Here is a 21,491-nt window from a genome sequence, read left to right as displayed (position 1 = left end):
TGGGGATGGATATTTGAGGAGTAAACCTCAAGACAATGATTATATTTTTATATTATGTACGTTAAGGAACCATCAACAATAAATCAAATCAAATCAAATTAATAATATATCCATCCATTTTCCAACCCGCTGAATCCGAACACAGGGTCACGGGGGTCCGCTGGAGCCAATCCCAGCCAACACAGGGCACAAGGCAGGAACCAATCCCAGGCAGGGTGCCAACCCACCGCAGGACACACACAAACACACCCACACACCAAGCACACACTAGGGCCAATTTAGAATCGCCAATCCACCTAACCTGCATGTCTTTGGACTGTGGGAGGAAACCCACGCAGACACGGGGAGAACATGCAAACTCCACGCAGGGAGGACCTGGGAAGCGAACCCAGGTCCCCAGGTCTCCCAACTGCGAGGCAGCAGCGCTACCCACTGCGCCACCGTGCCGCCCCTTAATAATATATTGAACAATAAATTATCATAAAAGTAAAGTTGAATAAATCGGACTCGGCTGCATGAATAAAAAAAAAATCGAGTATGTGTTCAGGTAAAGTACCACTTCCAGGAGATGGATTTGGCCCAAAAGTTAATACAAATCTACAATTGTGGTGTTACAACCACATGCCAAATTTCATCCATCTATCTAGTTGCATTTTTGAGTTATCGTGTTTATACACACACACAATTCCAAAAAAGGGTATTTTTGAACTCTGGGAGGTCTATAACGTCAAGATTCAACAAAATATCGAGGTTAAATGTTTTCATGATTACTATACTTTCTCTGTACTTTGTATATGCTAAAGTAGAAATGATTTCTCCTGTGAGAAGTGGCTGGTGAATTGCTGTCAACAAAAAGCAGTCACCTGAGAAATAAACTGAAACGTTACTCACTCGTGATTTTTCTGTCCATATGGTAAACATTTTGTTGACCAGCACATTCTGATTTCAGCCATTTGAATTACATCTTGATATACAACAAGCACAAACAAAAGCAGCACGCAAATCACTTTCTGTTTCACATGCTTTACACACCCGCATTCAGCTTGTGGTGCTCTGTCACCACAAATGCTGTATGAACACCCGCCCTCCATCACCAGCCACCGGATGTTCACTGGATAAATATGTGTGGGCGGCTCGTGGTAGATGACTTTCTGTTTTAGAGTTAAAACTTACAAGGATTAAAGACTAACGGCAAGAACATTAATTCAAAAACTAAAAATATTTAGTAAATTATTATTTTATTTCAATTAGTCTTTCCAGCTACTTTAATAGTTTTGTTTAGTTTTTCATTTTGGTTTTGTTAATTATTTTATTTCAGTTTACAAAATGTTTTTTTAATAAAAGTTTCAGTTTTGATTTTAGTTTTCGTTAACTATAATAACCTTGAAACAAAAACAGGGGTCTCGGTTTTACCCTTCAAAATGACTGTGGGTCATTGGAACAAACAAACAAACAAAACTGCAGTGCATGCAACCATTGTTTTATATAGTGCTTTTCTATAGTGAACAACATGTAAAGATACTTTACAAATAAATGGCTGGAGTGCAATCACTTTCTTTATAACTGAAGTCAGGGGTTACACAGTTAATGAGTGAGACGAATACAACTGGTGACCCTGTAGGTTTATTGAGTGTTGTAGCTAATAAGCTGCACTATAGCATTAGCTGTTTCAGGTCTTGTCTGCCTAACAAATACAATAGACTGTGAAAGGTGGTGTCACGAGAAAGAGAAAATGGCAGCAGAGAAAAAGATGCTACAAGGCAAGAGATCCAGCAGTGTTATCAATTCCTGACTATCTATCAGGAGATTGAAAGGCCATGGAAGTCTGGTCCACTAGACCATCTTGCACACAAGTGACAGCACAGTGTTCCTAAACAGGAAATCCAGAGCTGGACTGTCCATTTAAGAACAATGTCTGGGAGATCTAGTGTTGTCTCATGCATTCTCTGTGGGCCAGCGTATGCATGACATTTTAAGGGAATGAGTAGCTGACGGGCAGCCTTGGTCATCTGCCTTGTCATTTCCACTGTGGTTTGTTTTCTCTTCCAGGATGGCTGAAGTGGCCAATGTGCATAAAACTATTGGGTTTCTTTCAGTCCTGCAGTATCAGCCTTGATTTGACTATACTATCAGTCGTCTGCAACCATCCTATGAGTTTGTGCTGATTTGTGTACATGGGCTAGTCAGTTTACTTTGCATTAACATTATCATGCATTGAACAGCTTGCACTTTATCTTGTTACCTAGAATTGTCTATTACTGTCAAGTGCCTTTTGAAGATGTGCTCTGGAAAGACTGACACATACAACAAAGACTGACTGCTCTTTCACATCTTTGTAAATCATAGCACAGCTGTCTAGTCACAGGCACTGCTCGTATTGCACAATTTCTTTCTGTGCAGAACAGAAAACAATGATGAATTGGGAGAATGTGGTTAGTCCTTCTGCCTTATGGATTGAGCATTTTGGATTTGACTCCTCCTGGTTGTTTGACTGTATATTCTCCCAGTGTCCCTCTAGAAACTCCGGTTTTCCTCCCACATTCCAAAAGGCGTGCAGGTTTAGGTTAATCAGCATTTGACTGCGAGTGTAGGTGTCTGAGCCTATGATGACATGGTGCCCTGGCTGGTGCCTTTTACTGCTTTGCGCCCATTAATACCAGGATAGATTTCTGGCCCTGTGACCCTGAAATGAAATGAAAGTCAGGATGAAGTCAGGATGTTTGACATACTAGTGAAAATCAACATTTTCAGAATCTGCTTTTGTCATTTAAGGAAGGCTGAATGCAAGAACTTTTCCTAACAGCAAAGGTCACAAAGTGTGACTTTGGTAGGACACAAGTTCCAAGGTCACACAAGGTCACAGGGCATGCTTGCTCACACATCCATATTCAGATATGCTAAGGCAATAAAGACACCAGCTAATCAAACCTATAAATCTTTTGGTTAACGGAGTAAACTAGACTTTCCTCCAGTTACTGAGAGAAAAACCAATGCATGAAAGAGAAGAATAGTAAACTCCACAGAAAGTGACCAGCCTGGAATTTGAACCCAGTCACCCAGAGCTGTGAGGCAGCTAAACTACCCACTGAACAACTGTGGTGCTTGTTCACAATTTCAGCAAACAAAACAAGGTTTTGGATATCAACTGGTGCAGTAAATGGCCATTGTTTACATTATTTATTCAACATCAGGATATTAGGTTATCCATTCCACAAACAAATTCAAACTATTAAGTTATGGAATCAACTCAACATTAACATATAGAGCACACAGTATTTACATAACATTGTTCTCAATATTTAGACAATCAAATCCAAATGTTGATAAAACAAATGACAACAATGTTTGTGTTTCTTCCAAATACAGTCAATAATCATATTTGGCATTTCTATGCCAGAAGGAGGTCAAGAACGGTTAATTTCCCGAATACAAAGAGACACACCTTTAGAAATTTCATGAAGAACTGAAACTAGCTCAAAAACTGGTAATGAAACATTACCTAATAAACTGTGCAACATATCTAAAATGATCATAAACTATCTTCTCTACATTTGAAATAAATTCTCTCTGTTCTGTGTATCAGTTATATCTGTCTATTTTGAGCCAGTATAAATTTTTCAGATATCATATGTTCAGAAGTTTTCACGTTCCAGGACGCACATTAAGAACAGCCAACACTGGAACATTAAGGCTAGCTCAAGTCATGCAAGTCGAGAAGAACCAATAATAATCACACTACATCTGGTATCAGCTGTCCAGGTTAAGGTCAAGGTCTCAGTTATAACACCAACTACATCCTCAATGTTAGTTCCTCAGGCCAGCCACTCCTAAACTGTCAATAGCAGGCCCAGCTGACCACTTTTTCACCACAGATGGGCCACTTAAAACAAAATCTCAAATTAACTGCAATTACATGGCATAAATCTGACAGCACGGCTATAAACTGTCTAAATTACCACAATAAACTCAAAAGAAATAGAAATTAAAAAATAAAACAAAATAAAGACTATACAATCTAAAAACCTGGCTATATTGTCAATAAGATAACCTAAAGTAAACTGAAGACGTATTTTCAATAAATGTTTTTACTCTGCACCCTTTAATAAAGAGTTCTTGTAAATATTTATAGATTGACCACAGACTTTGAACATAAAAAAATATAAACAGAGGGCATTAATAAGACAGGGTCCGGCTCCGTCCAGTCTCATTCCTCCAGTGGTATGCTGGTGGTATTCCCACATGTTGCATTACAGCTGCCATGTCATTCCAGTCTGAGTGAAGCCTAATGTTAAGTTGTTTTTTTGTATGCCACTACTACCTCTCATATTGTGTATGCTTTCCTGGTCCATTCCTCCATTACATGCTTGTTGTTAAGTATCTCAAAGACCCCTAAAGGTAAGATTTACCCCATGTAAACATCTTCCCAAAGCTGATCATTATTTGTTCCATTCTCAAGAACTTTGGTGTCCTTGAGGGTCTCAACCTCCTCTGGGAAGTAAGGGGAGATGCAGCCATTTAAAATCTCTTGCACTTCCTTTGAGATGCCTTGTGCTTTTCTTTCCAATTCTTTGGTCACTTCCTGAAGAAGCTATTGATGGGAAAGAAAGACAAGTCATGATTGGTACATCCAGATTTTCTTTATGTACTCCCTAGAGCTGAAGTCACATGATAAAATAGTATCCCGCACTTGGATCATTAGAACATTATAAAAATTTATACGAGAATAGGCCATTCAGCCCAACAAAGTTTGTGAGTCCTTTCCACTTAATGTTTCTAAAATAACATCAAGTCTAGTTTTGAAGGTCCCTAAAGTCCTACTGTCTACCACACTACTTGGTAGCTTATTCCATGTGTCTGTGGTTCTCTGTGTGAAGACAAACATCCTAATGTTTGTGTGAAATTTACCCTTAACAAGTTTCCAACTGTGTCCCCATGTTCATGATGAACTCATTTTAAAGTCATGGTCTCAATCCACTTGACTAATTCCCTTCATAATTTTAAATACTTCAGTCATGTCTCCTCTTAATCTTCTATGCACATTTAGAATCCTTAGATTTATACCTGATATCACTTTCATGATGAAATGCACCAAACTATGTATGTTACACTTTACAGATAAGTTGTTAACTTCATTTAAATAATGAATACTGTTAATAATTACACATGTGGGGGCAGCACAGTGCCTCACGGGGAGTCAACGTCCCTGGTGTTCCCTGCCCGGAGTTTGCATGTTTTCCTGGTGGGTTTCCACAGTGTGCTCTGGTTTCCTTCCAAAGACATAAAGGTTTAGGGATTTGGTGACGCTAAAATAATGCTAGTGTACTGTATGTGTGTGCTTATATTCACCTTGCAATGACATGATGCCCAGTCCAGGGATTGTTTCTGCCTTGCGCCCCATGCTTGCTGGAATGGGCGCATCCCTGGATTGATTTGGCAAGGTGTCCTCAGAATTTAATGGATGTTTCAGACAATTCACAACACCGTGATGCCGAACATTTTCTCACTGTGATATCTCACACTGCCACCTTGTGGAATCTTCCAGATCTATGTAAAGTACACACACAAGTATAAACAGTACACCGCTTGCATAGCAGTAGTGTCCGCTGGAGCATGCGTCGCATTGTGTGAAGTATAAACCTGGCCTTAGACTTTGTCATATCAGGTCAAAATTTGCCCTACCAAAATTAAAATTATTGTTATTTGAGATGTTTCTTTGAGGCACAGCTATTCGTGAAACTGTTACATTTGGGGAAACTTATTTTAAATTATTAATGTGAGCAAATATACCAGGTTGAAGGTGTACTGTATATGGTGCTGACCTCCAGTTTTGAAGGTGTTTTGAAAACATATTGAGATATTGAATATTACATTGTTGTTCAATTTCAATTTTACTGACAGCAATAGAACTGCATAATGCCTTCTTTCTATCTAAGGTTCTATCGATTTCCACAAAAAAGCTGATGAGCCTTGTTTAGAACAGGTGAACTATCTTACAGTTTCAACATTTTAGTAGGCAAGTGGGCGCTGATCATTTCAAATGGGACTCAGTTAAAATTTTAACATGACACTGATCAGATAAATATGTTGCTTTTTTATTTACTTAAAAAGCTTAGGGGACAAAAAAATCCTTTGTCAGTAAAGGTTGTGGAAGTAACACCTGTGCCCATTATTATTCCTTGAATATATTATTTCAGCCTAATTCATTATAATTAATTGAACACATTGTTTTATTACTTATAGTCTGGAAGAGCAGGTGTGCTGTTCATTATGAGGCTCATTGTGGAATCCTACATGGCAGCAAGCTTTCAAGGCTTAAGAATGTTATGTATTTATTATAAAATATTAAAGGTGTTGACAAACAGATAGAGAAGACTAATTGCTGTCGATATGCCTGTGATTTGTCATTACTTTTATCTTTACATGGGAAATATCCATAATATTTGAACCATTTTATTGATCTTTACTGCTAAAAATGACAAGAACAGTAAAAAACTTCTATATGGACTATTGTTATGCTCATAGCATATGGAACAGTTGGGTTCCCGTTCTTGTGTGCTTTTATTTCACTAGAATTTGAACCTTTTGATAATTCCCACATACATAACTCACATTCACATTCAGTGAAATCATATACACTTTGTTAACATTTGACAGCTTCTGCAGTGACATGCATGTGTTAGGAACATAGGCTGGCAAAATCAGTATTAACCCATGGATACAACTTACCCTGCATAAAGAGGACAGTTGTGTGATGGTAGAATAATGTTGTGGGGAATCTTTTTTGGCACACATCAGGCATCTTAAATCCAAAAATCTACCCTTTGTTAAAAGGATATTTGCCACAGGATAATGTACAATGTAAGAAAGCACACATTGTCTCAACCTGATTCCATGAACATGACAGTGACTTTACATTACTCCAATGGTTTGTATAGTTCTCAGACCTGAATCTAAAAGAAGACTTTTAGGATAAGGAAGAATAGGGGTTAACCACAGGAACAGGTATTTTAAAAATCTTCAGGAACCACAATGCTTGGAAATGTTGTGTCAGCATGTACCCAAATGGATAAAAAATGTTCTCAGCACTTAATCTATGTACTAAAGAATTCAGGCTATTCTAGATGCAAAAGGGGCTCCTACCTCAAGCTACATAGATATACCTAATAATGTGGCCAGTGAGAGCATTTGTGTATTTTGGATGATTGTCTACATACACAATTCACTTTTACTTTAGTTTGAGCTGCTCAGGAAGATGGTGTCACATTTTTCAAAAGAATATTCTACAACAGTATAACTGGCTCAATGACAGCAAGACATCCATGCTCATGCCACAAACACCTCCACTACTGCACTTGATGAATGATAGGAGGTTTGTCTAGAAACATCAAAGTTTGGTTTTCTACCAAAATGATGTCGCACAGTATACCCAGGCAAATTCTGATTTGTCTCTGCAATTGGTGTTATTTTATGTTTCATTCATGTTTTTCCTGCCATGTTTAAGTCATTAAGTGTAGCAGATAGGTATACAGTACTTTACTTGTCCAAAGGGGAAAATTTAGATTTTATAGAAGCTCAAGCAATATAGAACAACAGTAACATTCTTCTTGTAGAGTAGGGGTTTAAACTCTGCCATTCTTACCTGAAGTTCATTATTGTTCAGTCTTTTTCCGATGGTGGAAACAGTTTGTGATTTAATCACTTATAATAACTGACACATGAAGGGTTTGGATGCACCTGCTATTAATTAGCCTTGTGTGAGTTGTCCAGGTAGTAAAGATCATAAAGAGGTAAAGGTGGTATTAGGGTAATTCAGGACAGAAACTCATAAGTTGCAGGTGTGGGAGGATGGAAACCACCATTTAGGTAAAGTAGACATAATGGCAGTAAACTTAATGAGCAACATATTGAGAAAGAGGCCAAAGAGGCCATGGCAAGAGGTTAACATAACTAACCATTGGGATTAGAGGGGCTATGATTTCAAAAATTGCCCGAGGGCACTGTGTACTGTGGGTCTATAGACCTGCACCTTGCAACAGAAGTAAAATTGCACTAAGGTTTAAAATGGAAAAAAAGCCTCTTCCTGCTATGGTTTTTCACATTGAGTTTAAGATGACTTGGGCCGATGGTTCACAGACAGGGACAAAATTAGAACAGAGGTGAAAGAGAAAGAAGGAAGGTGACATGTGACTATTACCTTTTCTTCTGAGAGACAGGAAAAAAGTCACCCTAAGCAATGTATCAGAAACTGATAACTGCCTGTATTACAAATTCCCTGTATAGAAGAAGGTTGTTGTACAGCTTTGTGTTATCCTTTTCATTATCCACCACTGTGTTTTTAGATCAACACAACCACCATTTGGGCTGTATGGCTTGTTTAATTGAGCTGGGGGGGATCCCTGATGTACTCTTACTGGCATAATAACAGAACTGAAGCTAAATGATCCTCTTTACCTAATGCTGGCTGATCATTTATCAAAAGACTTTTTATTAATATGAGAACTTGGTGAACACTATGTCAAAACTAAAAATGACTAAAAATAATAACCACAAAGGATTCTGGGAGTCTAATCTTTAACATCACACTGTAAAATAAAAATGCATAACCATCTGGATCTTCTCCAGATATGTGAATGCAGATGTTTCCTAATCATCTTCCAGGTTTTTAGAACCCCCATTCTCCACAACAGACACTGTTTGTCCATTCCCCTTTATCCATTCTGAGGTAGACTGAAAAAAATAATTTCCTAATAAAGGTCAGTACCTTGTCTGCCTTTTCTTGTATTTCATCCACTGTTGCAGTTTGTTTCTTTTCAAGCTTCTCCTGCTGTACAGTAGTAGTCTCTGCAAACTAAGCAGAGTTTAAAGTGTCAGGTGGTCACTTTGGAAAGCCACTGTTCCTAGTAACAAATTCGTAATAGAGGAGGCACTAATGTCAATCAACGAACATCACTACTTGCGATGAAAGCAACATTCCTTCTGCTGGAAATCTGAAGTCCTTAGTAGTGACATTATAAGCTACAATCCATCCCATTGTCCTTGAACATTTGGGCAACTTTTCCACAATTTACACCATTACCTTGCTTGCTTATCAACTATAATGCTGACAGCAGCATGGATTTAGAAGGTTATCTCTATAGAAAATATGGAACTCTCACTGGTAAAATACTAGTTTGGCTATTTGTCCAAGTAATCTAGAAACTTTGCAAACAAGATTCTTGATCACTGCTTCATTATACAATATAAACATAAAGCACTGAGGTTTAGACATTCTGATTTCTTAGATAGTCTGGCAACCATGACTGGCAACCATAACAGAGTCTGGAGTATTGTCTAATATTAAGATCTTCTTATAATGCCTTTATACATAATCTGAAACATTAGGCAAAAGGATTCTAAAATTTTGTGTTTCTAGTATTTTATTCAAAAGATTGCAAGATTGCGCACTGCTCCATAAAGAATGCGCTTTGCCTGTGTACAGTAAGTATGTGCATCTGTAAGTAAATGCAACAAACAATGCTGGGTATAATTATCATAATGTTTCCGAAGATTTGTTGGTTATTGTCCTGAAAAGTATCATTTAATGTTGAATATACTGTTAAGGGATAGTCTTGTACTTGAAGTGGATGTTTTTTTTTTGTTGGAAAGCAGACTAAACTGAAGTCAAGGGAACCTTGAGGCACACAGCTTTTAACATGTAGTGCTGCTGTCAAGCTGTCAAGTGAGCTGATGCATGTTTAATGGTATACATCATTTAATCCTGTTGGAACTAATAAATTGTATTACTTCCTGTGCACTTTGTTTTACAAACTTCTTTTAAAGTTTGATGTTATACTTTTAATTGTCTGTTTAACTTTGAATTCTCAGCATATAGGTGCACATAGATTTTTGTGTTGTACCGTATGTTGTATGCTATTAGCCATTTTTCAGAAAGTTATTGGTAAGCGCAACCACTGAGATTGAAGTAAGCCTATTTGGTGTTGGCAGAATTCACAAAAGAGATGATTACCATATTTCATTTAGTTTCTGTCACCAAAGCAGCAATCAAAATAAACATGCAAAACATATTTTTCTGTGTACTGTTTGGATTTTGGTACTGTAGAATATCTAGAAGCAGATGGGCAGCCATTTGGCCAAGATCTCTAGGACTGTGACTGTGGACCTCAAAGAGGTTTATATTCTCTATGGAAAACACTGAATGGAGTTTTAGGTGTTTTCTCCACCATTACAAATTGGCTATAGCTCAGCAATGTTACTGGACAGATATTGTTAGGGCTTGGGTTAGCATCGAATTGCTTTGTTTTCTATTTTCATTAAAATAAATGGGACACACTACTTTCTGTATTTATAGCAATAAATAATATTAGTAATGTAAATATTTATTATTTATAACATATTTTTAATGTGCCAGTTTTGTGCATTTGATTCAAGGTGGACAAATCTGAATTGATTTTACAAACAATTGCGCAGAAACAAATTGTGCACACACCTATCCAAAAATTAGAGGAAATATTGCCTACAGTACAATAAACAGTATGTGTTGCTAACTCAGCTATACAGCAAATGGTAGAATGATACATGATATGTTTAAACATAGTTGATCCAATTAAGGGTTGGAAGATTGTGTAGCCTACCCGAGCACAACTGGGCACAAGGCACAAAACAGCCCAAAATAGGGAATCAATCCATTACAGTCCTCACTCACACCAGCAGGCCAATTTGAAAACTGCAATTCAACTTAAGCTGCATATCCTTTGTGAAATGGGAGGAAAGCCAGTGGACTTGTGAGGAAATCCCATGCAGACTTGGGGAGGACATGTAAACTTCACAAGGACAATGAATAGGCAAATGTTTTGAACCCAAGACTCTGATCCATGAAGTAGCCTTAGTGGTCACAGCATTGTCCTGTTGCACTAGAATGATATAACAAGCACACACTACTAAACTGTAAAAGCTCTGAACTGCAAGGTGTAAAAATTGCATATAGTTTCAAGCAAGTATAAAATAAAAAGCTTTCCTAGAATTCTTTCACTGTTGCCATTTAGGATTGTAAATTTTCATCACAATTCATAATCAACAGAATATAACACAGAAAATAACAAAACCCACTTACTCCTACCTAGGATTTTGATATTGAAAAGATACATTTCCCAGAAAAGAGGTTTTATTTATATATTAGTCATGTAATCATTGATCGTAATGTTAAGTGAAAATACTTCATAAAGTGTCACTTTACACCAATGAAAAGCTTTTTTGTTAAGAAGCTGGAGCATATTGATGTGTATAATAGTCATTTATGTGCATTGCGTGTTAAATGTCAGATTGATAGCCTCTTGCCAAAGTTAAGATAAATATTAGATCTGTCAATGATGGTGGCTTGCAATGTACAAGCAAAATGTGATTGTGAGGCCAGGTTCACTGGAATGGATGAACTGGCATCCACAATGTTTTATGCATTATTATGAACACCTGCAACCACTTTGCTTAATTCCTTGGCAATGCTTGCAGGTGTTTATGTCTCTCCTTTATATTTTGTGTCTCTTGGTCCTCATCTGTGTAGGGGAACATTATTGTTATATAATTCTCATTTTTCAGACCAGTCCAAAAGTCATTTGTGAGTATGAGTTTACTGACTGTGACTAGCTACTATAAGTTTCCAGCTCTTGCATCTTCTCAGTAAAATTATACAAGATTCTATTAACTGCTGAAAGCCTTTGCCATCTACCAATAGTTTTTTTTTTCATATGTCATTAAAGCACTATTGCAGTTTACATTGTAACTATGTTCTGCTCATTATGAAAGACTCAATACTAAAAAAAGACCAACTGACTGATTCAGAATTGCTATTAGGTGAACTGACCAGAAACTATTATCAGTCCATTCAGTCTCCCCTCTTGACTGTTAGATGGTGTAGCTAAAAAGTTAACATTGAATCTTACCCGCTGCATCATCTGCACAACGTCCTGAATGAAAGTGTTGTTCAGCTCCTTTTTCTTTCTGAAATCAAAGGACACATTTTGAATGAGAAATATACAGTATATTTTTAACATTAAAAACAACAGAATTACCATATGAGGTGCTTTTTAAAATAAATCTCTCCTTGATGATCCTAACTTCCACAACTAGTAGACTGTGGTAAGCAAGTGAATCCACTCTGATGGACATGAAGGTACAGTTTGTTCTCAGGTGGGGTGTACTGCTTACTATACCATTTTCATGGCTACTTTCCACTCTGGTGGGGTACCTTTTATGCCGACTACCTTATCCTACCATTTGCTGTCTCTGAATTAGTCAATGTTTGTTTTTTCCTTAATGAATCGGAGCAGCTTTTTTGAAAATCTGGTACACTAAAGTTTACTCAATTCTTAAAAGAATACTCCACCCAAAAATTATCTATTTTTATATGGTACTTACCCAAGTAGTTTGTAGTGGTAGCTGAGAAAAAAATAATGTTTTCATGAAGAATGGAGATAAAATTCTGATGGAATGGGTGTCTATGGTGACCCACCTCTTCCCCTCATTCACTGGCCAAGAGTCTTGACTTCAAATCAGAAGCATGTACCAATGTGATTGGATGTACACTGATCTGATTTTGCGGCATTGCTTCCTTAACAATATTTTACCAATCGATACATGCATTTTACCCGTAGTAAGTATATGACTAGATGACTTGACACCTGGATTATCCAACAGGAGTAACACAAGACCTTTTCATAGACATTTTTATATTGTTTGCTATGGTCCAGTGCTGGTCACCATAGTAATATTTTTGGGTGGAATATTCCTTTAAAATATTAAATGTTATAGGCAAATAAAGTAATTTTGGAGGACCAGCGTTTTGTGTTAACTGCATGTGTAAGAAGCTTTTTCTGTCAATGGCTTCTGAAATGTGAGAGTAGAAGTCTAAGTAAATTGAATTGTTAGATACAGTATCATTAATGTCAAATGTGAAAGGAAGATTGTTGCACAATCATGAGGACCCTGTTTATCTTCTAATAGAGGTTTCTGGTCTACGATGATCTCCTTGAGCTCTGATGGAAACTTGTTTACTACTGGTACACTGAATGACCTTATGTGCTGTTTGCCTGGCATGTTTGCCTATCACACCCAGAGAGTCAAGAGCAGAAGCAGTGCATAGCATGCTGCTCCCCTGAAGCACAGTTGTAAGCACTCACCTGGAGGGTGGGCAGATGAGGATCAAAAGGGAAATAAAAACAGTTTCTCCAAAATCCAAGCTTCTCATTACTATTTACTACTGCATAATTATTATTACAGGGTGGCATGGTGACGCAGTGGTAGTGTTGCTGCCTCGCAGTAAGGAGACCCGGGTTCGCTTCCCAGGTCCTCCCTGCGTGGAGTTTGCATGTTCTCCCCGGGTGATCCGGTTTCCTCCCACAGTCCAAAGACGTGCACTGGTGATCCGAAATTGTCCCTAGTGTGTGCTTGGTGTGAGGGTGTGTTTGTCCTGCGATGGGCTGGCGCCCTGCCCAGGGATTTGTTCCTGCCTTGTGCCCTGTGTTGGCTGGGATTGGCTCCAGCAAACCCCCGTGACCCTGTGTTAGGATATAGCGGGTTGGATAATGGAATGATGGATAATTATTATTACATTGAAATAAACACAGATAGGAGGGGTAAACAGTAAATAACTGGCAAAAGGAAGAGCTTAGAGCCCCAGCCAGCTCCTGACATTGCAAATGAGTGCTTGATGAGCAAAAAATAAATAAAATTAGCTAAATCTGTAAAGATAACAAGAGGATCAGGGATTTGAAGGATGATCTTTTATAGTTTAGTTTACTCCCTCACTCTTACCTCTCCATGGTCACTTTGTCACTACCAGATTTAGCCAGATTGATCATCTTCTCATTACGTTTCACCTCCAGTTTCTTCTTAACCTCTTTCATGTCACTAAAAAATAAAAAAGCACTGCACTGTAAATGACCAAACAGATGGAAGAACAAATATGTAAAGGAAATATTTTCCACAGTTGATATTGCTTAAGTTTGAAGAACAATAATAAACAGCTTTATCCTTTTTTGCATGGAGTAGTAATCTCTAGACTAATGCTACAATCACATACTACAGAAATATTTTACAGTTGCCATTTGTGACTCTCACACCTTTCCACTTTGCTGCATTTATGTGAATTTCAAGAAACACATTATTAACACATTATCATTAAAGTCCATCATGCATGCGTGGGGACCACTCATCTCCTACTTTGAGCTATGGGATAATAAAAATGAACAATGAGGTTATCCCTTTCCTTCCTCTTTTGTCCTTTAGCCATTAATTATGCTTTCCACTTTGCTAAGAGTGCTGAGCAGGTTAAATAGACAAATTCAATAATGTAGAGTAATCACACATCTGTCAGCTACTGGACATTTCATCTTGCACATACACTATAAATTATATATTCAGAAGTGTCGGCATTGCATGCCAAAGTTATAGGAATGTACCACTATGGAAAGAACAAGAATATGAAATGCATAGAAAAGAGTTTAAAATTCAGCTATCCCTAGTGTGCTTAACTGGACCTTAATTTACACATTTGCCCTGGTTTTCTAGTACATGTGGTAGGTCTGCTGTTAAATGACTCTGAAGAAACATTCTTCTCTGTGGTTCCTCTGCCATTTCTCCCACACCTGTCCTCAGTGGAAAACGTCTGTGTGGTCCTTCATAATATAAGAAGTTGTACAGCTAAAAAGAGTAGCAAGGCACAGACGTGGCACAGGTGAGGGAATAGAGGGAGAACTATGGTGTGTGCATGTGAGATAGAAAGAGAGAGAGAGAGAGACACGAAGATGCTGACGATCAAAGTGCACCACTGTATGTCAGTGTGTTGGGACAATTCCTGCCAGGAGGTAGTAAGGTCTGTCTGTGACAAGGGTGCATTGGAAGAGAACATTCTGAGAGTCTGGAAAGAGTGAGACAAGATAGTCTGGAAAGCTTGTAGAACTTTGATCTGTTTCACAAGGATGCCACTTGGTATTGGACATGATACACAAGGCAAGGGTGTGATCCAACTATTTATTTTTAAATAGGCAGCCAGGAAGCTGTCATATGGTCCTGATAACAAGTCTGGGCCCATCAGTGTAACTCTCATGTGGAAGCTAATGGTTACTGAGATATAGTGGTTTTGAAACTCATTCACTCATGACTATGGAAGTAGTTGTGTGAATTGGCAATATTGAGTTTAAATATTGCTATCTATCGGAGTGTTACTGAAAATATACTTAGATGGCATATTCAGCAAAGGCCTACTGACTGGGAAGAAGACAGACCACAGAACAGAACAGAGGAATAGACAGGAAGACAGAAGGTGAAATGTTCATTTGATGTGAAGGAAAAGTAGGCAAGGCACTCCATCTCAAAGAACAGTGTAACCAGCCATTGTTATGTTTCACTCAAGAGTTTTTTCCTTGGCTCAAGTTTACCTTTTGATTATTTAATCTGTCTGTTGTATTTAAAATTGTTTTTATGTTATATATGGATTATTGTTTGTTGTATTTGCAGTTTATTACTTTTGTATTTATTATTTTTGTTATATGCCCTGTCTTCTTTGTGTGGTGCCTAAAGGAAATGGAGCAGCCTAATTATGGAGGTTGGGAACTGGCCACAGTAAAAATTTAAGGGAAAGCTGCAGTTGGGTACTTCTTTTTGATATATAATACCCCTTGATAAGTAGATTTCTTGGTTTATGATCCTTACTATTGTTTAAATTACTGTCTTTTGGTGTTGCATTTTTTAGATTTGTTTGTCTTTTAGAAACAAAGGTTTTACAGTTTGCTTCTACTTCTTTATGTGGACATATTTTAGCTCTTTAATATTTAAAAGCCTGAGCTCCATTTCTGGGCCTGTGCTGGCCAGAAGCTTGCCTTTTAAATATGGGGCTAGCCTAGAGTGGTGCCTATCCAGTTGGCCCAGACCTGTATACTCTTTTTGAGCTCAGTGTAAGGCAGGGATCACAAATCTGTGAATTGTTTGCCTAAGTAAATATTTAGTGTTTTTTTGGTCCCTTTATGTTTTTTTTAACCAAAACACCATTTTAATACTTTTGTGGAGTTTTTAGTACCTTATCCTTGACCATGACATATAGGTGATGACCCTACTTAACTATATGTTAAAGGTCATATGCTATGAGTTTTCAGCAGCACATAAACACTGGCTGGAGTCAGCCGGAGCTCACTTAATCCAATTTAAGGATAATCTTTCGTGTAAGATGAATTTCAAATTTATAAATTTCTAGCTAAAATCATATATAATATAAAAAACATAGAAGTGTGGGTACAAGGTAAGGTAATACTGGTAATACAGACATGCCCACTATTAATTATTTTCAGTTTCTGACCTTCAGGATCTAAGAAAACCGTCCTCATTTTTTATTTCTTAAATTGGGCTTTGACAATACAGAACTCTCTTGGGACAAAATCACGAGACTCCTTGTTAATATAAATCAGCCTTTAACAAATAAACATTAACCCATAAACTAAAAGAATTTAATTTATCTGAGAATTGAAAAAAGCATGTTTAAATTTAATGCCAATGCTGACATCTAGTGGTCTTATGTTGCAACAGTTTCACTAACCCCTTAAAATAATTACTTATTTGGTCATTTACTTATGTATTACATTAAACATTAACTTACTAAATATACATATTGAATAATCTCTTAAGATTTATTCCAGGACTGAGTGCTATAAGCCATTATGAAAGATTAAAAAGGAAGAATGTTTTGGTTGAAGTAAGTGAAAACTTAGAGGTGAAGTGACATAAATGTTCAAAGTTAAGGAAGCTGGATACCAGGTGTTAGTTACTGTACAATGAGTTCTTCAACAACAATTTAGGGATACAGATATATGCTGGTTAAGGGTAAATCCTGCAAATACTGTATATGAGCTGTTTTTCTTCACAGAGAACTATGGTTATGAGGAATATGTTGTCAAGCAGTACTATAAATTTCAACTGTATGGTATTTTGCAAAGGTGAACCCTAATGGAATGGGTACTCTATTCACATTAGAAATGTTCGCTATACTCTCAAACAAAGGTTGCCATAGTAAGGCAACAGAAAAGCCAATGCCAAAGGGTGATGTAAATTTTAACGTGGAAATAGTGCCCTTGAACTAACTGCTTCAACTAAAATAGGACAATTATGAGTACAGGAGAAATCCCTCTCATTGCTAAGTGGTGGAAAGGTGTCACTGGTAACAGTACAAACACACCTCACTGTACATTTTGGAATTCAGGCAACCTGGCTGTTTAGGTTATTACTGGGGTTCAGTACTGAGTTACCTGGAGTTGCCAAAGGAAAATCTGGGGGAAAAGGTCTAGGAATTTAAAGGGTTGTTTCTTTTCCTGAAAGCAATTCCAGGTTTTGCCCAATACATGTCAACTGGATTTGGTTTAAAATCAGAAGTTAATAGAGATTTTTTGGGGGAAGGTGAGTAAGATACTGGCTACAGAAAGAAATACCAGGACAGACAGACACAGAGAGTGGGAAGGGATATATATATATATATATATATAGAGAGAGAGATAGGAAGAAGAAAAGAAAGACTTTCAAATAGCACTTTACAATTGGAAAGTGGGCAAGCCACCGTATCTACAGTAGCTACTGAAACAAAAATGTACTTAAAGAAACACAAAGAGACAGCTTAGTTCAGTTTATCTTGTGAGTTCATCGTACTGTGTCTTTTTCTTTTACCTCTTCCTTAGGCTGAGTGAAAAAAACATCTAATTTTACAAGGTCTGGATTTCTTAACATTATTTTGAGTACAGAGATACAAAAAGAAAACCCTACAGTAGTCACACTATGCACTCATTTACATTTTGAATGTGGAAAGAAGAATCCGAGAGTTAGTTTATTTAAGGTGCCAAATAGGAAATTCATAAAAATCCTGTACCTGTCAAGGGAATCTTTCAAAGATTTCTGCTCACTGGCATGTTGCTCTTTTGCTACTTCAAGAAGCTTGGCTGTTTGCTGCCCAGGTACAAAGAGAGAAATGTAAAGTGACTACAGGCTTGTGCCATTTATTAGCATCCCTGATAAGGTATAGCAATAAGCCAACTTCCTAGTATATTCAAACCTAATATTTAGATGTATAAACACATCAGACGTTTACATTAACATACAACAAAATTTAATGGAAAAAAAACACAACTCTGATGTACTATGACTAAATGCTTTTGAAAATTCCTGACTATGTGGCATCCTACCTCAGAAACATGTTGCTCTCTTTTCTTTTTGACAAGCTCATGCTGCTCTTCATGTAGCCTTGTTAGTTCTGCCCGAAGCTTCTCCTTCAGCTCTGTGACCCTTGGAGATGAGCTGCTGTCTGGCAAAACTGCTGGTTCAGAAAGGTCAATGCTGTCACTGGGGAAAAGGCCACAGTTCAGATTAAAAAGTAAAGAGTTTAGTTTATTTTTCAACTTGAAAAATAGGAAAAAAATAAATAGGAAAGTAAGTTCTTCATGACAACAGCATATTTTAGAGCTACTAATGGTAACCATTCAGAAACCTTAATCTGGGTTGAAAACCCACTGAATGTCATTTGGAGCATACAGATTGTAACTAGTAAAAAAGATCATTGACACATTTATAAAGGGTTGTGCATTCACAAATACATATGTGGGAGTGCCCACAGGCAGGCTTTTCATTAAGTTTTACTAGTTCACAGGCCTATTCTGAATCCTTATTTTAGATAGTGAGATACAGTAGATACTTTATTAATCCCAAGGGTACTAGGGTGTTGTACCGTGTTAGCCATTATGAATGTAGAGAAAAGCCAAGCAAAATGACACCTTTTATTGGCTAACTAAAAAGATTACAATATGCAAGCTTTCGAGGCAACGTCTTGCCTGAAGAGGGGGCCTGAGTTGCCTCGAAAGCTTGCATATTGTAATCTTTTTAGTTAGCCAATAAAAGGTGTCATTTTGCTTGGCTTTTCTCTTAATCCCAAGGAGAAATTCACAAATTTTGCAGCTGTCTAAAGTGATGACAATATTTTTCTTGAGTGGGTGTAAGAATTATCAGTGTTTTATGGATAAACTGTTCAGCTGATGTTAATAAAACTGTAAATTATTTTTATGTTCTCTCAGCACATGTGTACTGAAGCATGGTGGTGATGTACTGTAAAGCGATAACAAATTCCAATTTATTATTCTTTTACCTCTTCTTTTTCTGGTTCTTCAAGGAGCCAGGTTTCTTCTTTTTCAGCTGACTATGCATTTCACTGAACAGGCTGGTGTATTTCTGTGTTAGTTCTTCCTCCTTCTTCTGAAACTTCTTATCCACTTCCTTGATTTCCTTCTCTTGCTTCTTGAGAAATTTTCCAAACACTTTACTCTGTTGGACCTCCTCAATAGAGGCTGTCTTCGCATCTAACAGAGCAGAGTAACCAATCAGTTAAATGCTAGCATTTAATATCAAAGCTGTTATAAGGCAATCACCTTGTCATTGCAGAGTAGGTCACAAGAGGTTTCTGTATGTGCTAAAAAAATCACCCAGAAACATGAAGGCACCATTAATCCAAGACTGTGGCCTTCTAAAGGATAGAAATTGTGGGGTACCATTTTTAAAATGTGTATGATGATGTTTTAAAAGACCTTAAATTGCTGTTAAGATTAAATGTTAGTGAACAGCCAGGCAAGTTGCAGGAGTAAAAAGCATACGCTGACACTGAAGTAATGTAACAAGGAATAGCTTAAAGCATTAAAAGATTCTGAATGTTTTTTTTTTTTTACAGTAACTAGTGTGTGTTATACTGTAAAGGTTAAAAGAAAAATCACTGCCTTTTATAGGAACTTTCTTCTGTTCAGCATAATAAGCACAGTAAATTTTTTTAATAATATTTTTCTTATGCATTATTCCAAGCACAAATGTGTAACTCAACACCTCATACCAGCCCCAAACTGGGTGACATGCTACAATATGGTAATACTGGGAAACTGGGTAAAAACCTCTGCAATAAGCCATCTCAAACCACCTTTCAGAAAGGGGCATGGAAGGAAAGAGGGATGCATGTTTTACTTTTCCTCTTCTCACTTACTGTCATTCAAAGCAGTTGGTATTGAGTACAGAAAAATCTGCTTCTTAGACTTTTGTCTTCATTTACTAAAGTTTAATCATTATTTTACCTCTGCAAAGTAATTCACATGTATAGTTGGGCTGTTAAATGCAAAGAAGATGGGATGATTAAAGGTGCCATTGTTCTGTCACCACAATAGGCTTTATTTACTATACCAGTAATGGCACACTGCACGTTACACTTGACTTGAGCATTCCTTGTTTTCATCCTCTTTCTCTGTGCGTTTAGCATTCGTTTGCTCAGAGGTTGATGCGCTTGCTGCTTCCTGAGCAGCTCTTCTTGTCTCCACCCTAGTGGCCCGCTTCTTCTCTTCTTTTGACTGCATCTTTTTGTCTTAAAACTGATTAAGTCACTGTTTGTGTTGCAATTACTTAGTAAGTTTTTCTTAATTTTTCACTTAAGCTGGCACTTAAGTCTTCAATCTGCCTCAAGAATGATTTAAGATAAGATGAGGTAGGGGAAGTGAGAAAGAGGAATAACCTTGGAGGTCAATCATCACTCTGACAGTGGATAGTAGATGTCACGTTGTATATGTGTACCAAATTTCAGGTCAATAGGTCAAATGGTTTGCAAGCTACAGGTGATTTAAAATCCTGGAGAGACAAACGGACAGCCACGGTAGCGTATTATATAAGAAGATTGTTTATACTTTGGCACCTGTCACTGGTTTTGAAGTGTTCTCAAGGGCAGCAGGTTGTGAAGACAGACAACTAACAGATGAATCAATGGCAGATGAAGGACCGCCTGAAATCAACCAACAGAAAGAAACAATCATTTTACATTTTTGCATTAAAATGTATCTTGACTATAAAATTATAATATGCTGTGGATTTAATTATCCTCTTAACGTTTACACACCAAAGATTAACAGAAACAATAAGTTCACGCAATTTGGAACAAAACTACAGCAAAAAGTTTGTAATCCCTGCTGTGTGAATTCAGCAAACATTCACTTGACAGATAGATGGATAGGCTGTTTTTACATTATTTTTTTATTTATTAAAATCAAACAACATTCCATACAAGCAAGTCAAATTTTACAAAACTAGGTTCAAGTCCATTCAACCTCAACCCATGAGAAAGAGAGCTAGGCCAGCAGAGTGAAACTATAATAGTAGAAAAGATAAGTAAGTAAATAAATAGAATAAAAAAGGGGAACAGAATCTGCTTCTTCAATTTAAATGCTTATTCTAAAATGTTATTAATTAGATCCTGCCAGGTTTTAAAAAGTTTTTCACAGATCCTCTAAATGAGTATTTAAATTTTTCCAATTTCAAGTAGTATGTAATATTGGTTACCCACTGACTGAAAAGAGGTGAATTAAGATTCTTCCAGTTGAGCAAAGTAAGTCTATGTGCTAATAGTGAAGTAAAGGCAATTACAGTTTGTTTGTCCTTCTCCACTTTAA

At 37.2% G+C, this 21,491-nt stretch overlaps 1 protein-coding gene across 1 annotated transcript in view; it reads right to left on the bottom strand.

Annotated features, from left to right (window-relative positions):
* Positions 1-3,161: 3,161 nt before the first annotated feature.
* plcb2 (phospholipase C, beta 2) overlaps positions 3,162-21,491 on the bottom strand; it is an 84,836-nt gene continuing 66,506 nt past the window's right edge. The window contains exons 25-32 of the mRNA XM_028821947.2: positions 20,741-20,827; positions 19,166-19,376; positions 18,213-18,369; positions 17,900-17,976; positions 13,807-13,902; positions 11,937-11,994; positions 8,762-8,848; positions 3,162-4,588 (exon numbers count right to left, since the gene is read on the bottom strand). Of these exons, the coding sequence (XP_028677780.2) occupies positions 4,403-4,588; positions 8,762-8,848; positions 11,937-11,994; positions 13,807-13,902; positions 17,900-17,976; positions 18,213-18,369; positions 19,166-19,376; positions 20,741-20,827 (959 nt within the window). The 3' untranslated portion in view covers positions 3,162-4,402. The remainder of the gene's footprint in view (positions 4,589-8,761; positions 8,849-11,936; positions 11,995-13,806; positions 13,903-17,899; positions 17,977-18,212; positions 18,370-19,165; positions 19,377-20,740; positions 20,828-21,491) is intronic.

The sequence above is a fragment of the Erpetoichthys calabaricus genome, chromosome 16, assembly GCF_900747795.2.
Source record: "Erpetoichthys calabaricus chromosome 16, fErpCal1.3, whole genome shotgun sequence".
Taxonomy (NCBI): domain Eukaryota; kingdom Metazoa; phylum Chordata; class Cladistia; order Polypteriformes; family Polypteridae; genus Erpetoichthys; species Erpetoichthys calabaricus.
The sequence above is the reverse complement of the archived record's forward strand: the minus strand, read 5'-3'. Positions and strand labels throughout refer to the sequence as shown.